Genomic DNA, 4,194 nt, shown 5'->3' with positions numbered 1-4,194 from the left:
GGGCGATGGTATGGCCAAAGAGAGAATGCTCAAGACCGGGCTGCAGACTCACCTCTTCTCTCTCCTTCTGTTCTAGGGCTCGGCTCCCATCCTGGTAGCCATGGTGATCTTGCTAAACATCGGAGTCGCCATTTTGTTTATTAACTTTTTCATCTGATGAGATTGTCAAGTTAGCAAAAATAACAGTTGGTGTACACAAGGGGGACATTAAAAGCAAAACAAAAAGGGAAGGATCAGAACTCGGACAGCCCAATAGCTACTTCCGAGTCTTTTCACAGAACACGATTGGGTATTACTCACAGTTTGCCTTTTTTTCTGGGTAATGTTTTTTGGATTTTAGCCAAAATTCTTTGCTTGTATAACACTATGCTGTGTGGCATGGCAGAAGGAGGCCAGCACGCCGACCCTCCAGCTTGATGTGGAAAGAAAAGGGATCCCGGCAAATCAGCGGCAAAAAAATAAAAAATCATCATCATCATCATCGTCGTCACACTCTGCCTGGGATGTGGAAAAGGAGGCAGCTGAGGAAGACCCCTCAGTGTCCAGCTGTGCCCGGCCAGAGGGGAAGCAGCTGCTGTGAGGCGTAACGCGGGAAGTCGGTTAACTCTGCTTTTCCTCTCTGTTCTGGAATAGCGGGTGACAAGCATGGGCGCGAGGCACGAGGAAGAGGGCGTCCCATCCCAGCTGGCAGCAGCCTGGGCCTCTATTCTAAATCTGTGCTGCATACTTAAGGAAGCAGATCTGCCTTCTCTTCCCCACGAAACAGATCACAACCCTGCCCTCTTCTCGGCACTGCCCCATGGTTTTCCTTGCAAGGCCGGCTCCCCACACCAGTCTTAAAGCAAAGTCCTTATTTTTGCCGCTGTCCCTTCCCATTTTGCCACCCTTCCATCAGACCCCAGGAGAGCTGTGCTGCAGACGTCCAGGGGCCTGCAGAAGCCCAGGGCTGGTGCTGGAAGGCAGGGAGCAGTGTGGGGCCCCTGGGCCATCATGCCTGGGCTCTGAGCATGTGGCATTCCTGCACTTACTGTGCAGGATGTATATCCAGGCTCCCGTGTCCCTGACACGTCTGCGGCAATGACAGCCCTTACACGACATCGTTTCTCTGTCGCTGAGCCCACGGGTTTCACATATTGTCCTGTGCCTGCAGCTTCCCCCACCTCCCCGCCAAGGATATGCATATTCCTTCTGAAGGCCTCATTCTTTCTCCGGAGCCGGTCTGGTCCCAAGACAGTAATGTGGTTGAAACCCAGTGGCTTGAAAATTCCTGAGAAATCGTTGCATATCCATCTACCCCAAAATATACAACTTGTTTCAGTCAAACAAAAACAGGTTCCTGGTGTTTCTGCCTTCTCTACCAGCGTTGCTCTGTCATCCAAAAAAAAGAACAAGGTTCCAGAATGTTTGAGTACCCTGTGGTCCTAGCTATGGAGCCAGCGCTGGCCAGCCTGTATGGACGTGCCGATGGGGGCATGGGCACGTCCATACGCAGGTCCCCCTGCGCTCACACCTGGGAAGGTCCTTACAGTGAATTCCCACAGTCGTCCTGGGTACAGCCCGTCTATGACTCTGCCTTGCTTTGCTTATGTTTAGCTGTTTCTCTGCTACCTTTCAAGCAGATTTCTTTACTACACTGCACTGGATTGCTATATTTTTAACCAGAAATAAACTAAAGATTAGAGCATGTTCCACTTAAATTCAGTTTTATTTTTTTTCCGTTATACAGTCACTCCCCGTTCCTTCTCACAGTTTGCTTTAGGTTGGGGTCTTTTTTGGGGGTGTGGGGACATGGGACAGGGAGGGAGGATCTACAGGAAATACATTTCTGATAATGTTGCTTTCTAAAGGGGTATTACATCTTTTTGTACATCTTATTTTCCGTTCCTCTTTTTTAATATCAAGTGGTTGCTGCAGACCTGAAGTGAACCAAATAAAGATGCCTGCTCCTTGCAGCTCTAAGAATCATCCATGCTGGGATATGTGTTTTATAATTCTGTTTGCAAATCTTTGTAAAGATTATAGAGACTTCTTTTGTACACTCCAATAACTGCATGACAAAAACAGTACCTACAAATGCAGGTTACATATTTACACGCAAACACCATGAGGTGGTTAGATGCATAAAAGCAACAGCAGAGAAACACACATCATTCAACAGAATTCGTAGTGGTTTCATGACTAAGTGTCTCCGTCACTCATCCATCTGCCAATCACACACTTGTGAAAACCAATCAACACCCCGACTTTCCATCCTTCCTCAGCACCCTGCAGAGGGCTGAACCATTCCCCTGCACTCCGGGTGAATTCCAAGCGGATTCCGCCAAGACCAGAACATACTGGGTCTAAGAGACTCTAGAAGGCTCATTTTTAATTGGTTTCCAAACAGTGTCATTAAAGGCCAGGTTGCCTCTCGGGATCCCTGCAGACAGGCTGAATGCTTTAGCTCAGCCCAGCATGCTTTTCCTACCTGCCCAGAGTCTCAGGTTTCCCAAAAGGTGTATCAGTCACCTCACTCAGGGGCCAGGTAGGCTGACCTGCTTCTTTCAGGCACACTCCTGGCAGATGTACGCAAGTGAATCAACAGGGACGCGTGGGACGGTGGGGAAAAACAGACGTGTGTGTCACGGCTGGCCCCCAGTGGTACAGAGTGCAGACGAGTTTTAATTAATCCCAGAGCAACCCCGTGAGATGTGAAAACCGGAGACAGGGAAATTGAGTTATATGAGATACTAGGCCGGGGCCATGAGGGAGAAGGGGGATCAGATCACCACCCCATGCCCACCTCACCTCTCCCCACCCACCCAAGGCTGGGAACCTGCACTCACACCTTACCCTAAAAGAGCTGAAAAGGCCACTGCCCTCTAGCATCACCAAGAGACTTGTCTGTGCCTGTGGTTCACCGGTTCCATTTACTACAAATGTGAGGAGCCTTGTGCATTGGATTTATGCTTTTAAAGTCTTCGTGCTGCCTGTACAGTGCCTGGATAACTCCGGGCCCCTGCAAAATTCTCTTTATCCATCTTTTTGAGTTCTCGGTTTTGTAATCATTAGCATACAGGATTCCCAAAGACAGAGATCAGGTATGTGATACATAAGCAAAAACAACTGACAAGGAAGATGATGTTGATAGAGAACAATTCAGTGCAGCCACAAAAATGCAAAGCCCATTGTTGAAACCATTCGAGAAGGAGGACTGACTCACTTTTCTAAGAAGTCCACAACCACATCTAACAAGCAAAACACTCCTTTGTTGAAACGCGGTGGGAGGGGGTATGAGTAAACACAAACGTGGCAGGATGACAGGCTCTTTCCTACATGGACAAGATAAGCATGAGGAACACAGGTCAGGTCTCACCAGCCCACAGACTCCCTGCCGGGCCTGTCATGCCCAGGGCGCACAAATGGGGCAGCCCCAGGTCCTGGCTAACGCCTGGTATCCCAGCCTGGTCTCCCAGACTGGTCATGAAAGAGCTCCTGTTCACTTTCAAAAGAGGCCCAGTTTGGGTAATAAGTTACAATGGCCACCCCACTTCCAAACCAAAGGGCATCAATGAGAGCCAGGTAGAGGTGTCCAGATACCACACCAAAGACGCTAAGGACTTGTTAAAAGTGGATGAATGTTTATTTGGGGGAGTGAATGAAATAAAGTGTTTCTGTTTTTTGCATTTTTTTAGTTTGGGTTTTTGATTATCCTTTAAAAACATCCAAGCACTCGAATCAGCACTGAGTGCTCACTTGCACTCAAGGGGTGGAAAAGCCCTAAGAGGCTCAGAGATGCTCAGGCAGCCTCCTCCAGGAGCAGCAGTTGCTTATTTCATTTTCCCGTAAGGGTAGAGGAGCAACCTCTTTTCTAGATTAAACTCAGTTTCTTTAACTCTAAAAGGTCTTGTCTTCCAATTTTTCTTGCCTTTGGTCTCAGAAACTTAACATGGTGCCTACTAGATTTTAAGACATTTGTTTCCACAGCTGAATGCACCGCCTGACTGCCACGATCAACTGACAGTACTGAGTGCAGCTGACTAAGGTCTGTTCCATGATATTAAGTAAACATGATAGTCATTTTTAATCTTGCCTAGGACAAGGGTTTCCTCCCAGTCAGTTAAGCATAAAGGTGAAGGAACAGGATCGAGATGCTAGATAAGGAGTAAAGGTGAAGTTCTGACTGTGGTAAACTGAGGAGTCTGGTTAGTCTTG

General features: G+C 48.0%; 1 protein-coding gene across 1 annotated transcript in view; it reads left to right on the top strand.

Annotated features, from left to right (window-relative positions):
- Nucleotides 1-1,965, top strand: part of JPH3 (junctophilin 3) — a 93,124-nt gene extending 91,159 nt beyond the window's left edge. The window contains exon 5 of the mRNA XM_039888715.1: nt 77-1,965. Coding sequence (XP_039744649.1) covers nt 77-157 — 81 coding nt within the window. The 3' untranslated portion in view covers nt 158-1,965. The remainder of the gene's footprint in view (nt 1-76) is intronic.
- Nucleotides 1,966-4,194: the final 2,229 nt, after the last annotated feature.

This window comes from Pteropus medius, unplaced genomic scaffold, assembly GCF_902729225.1.
Source record: "Pteropus medius unplaced genomic scaffold, Ma_sr-lr_union100, whole genome shotgun sequence".
Taxonomy (NCBI): Eukaryota; Metazoa; Chordata; class Mammalia; order Chiroptera; family Pteropodidae; genus Pteropus; species Pteropus medius.
This window is presented reverse-complemented; position numbering and strand designations above follow the sequence as displayed.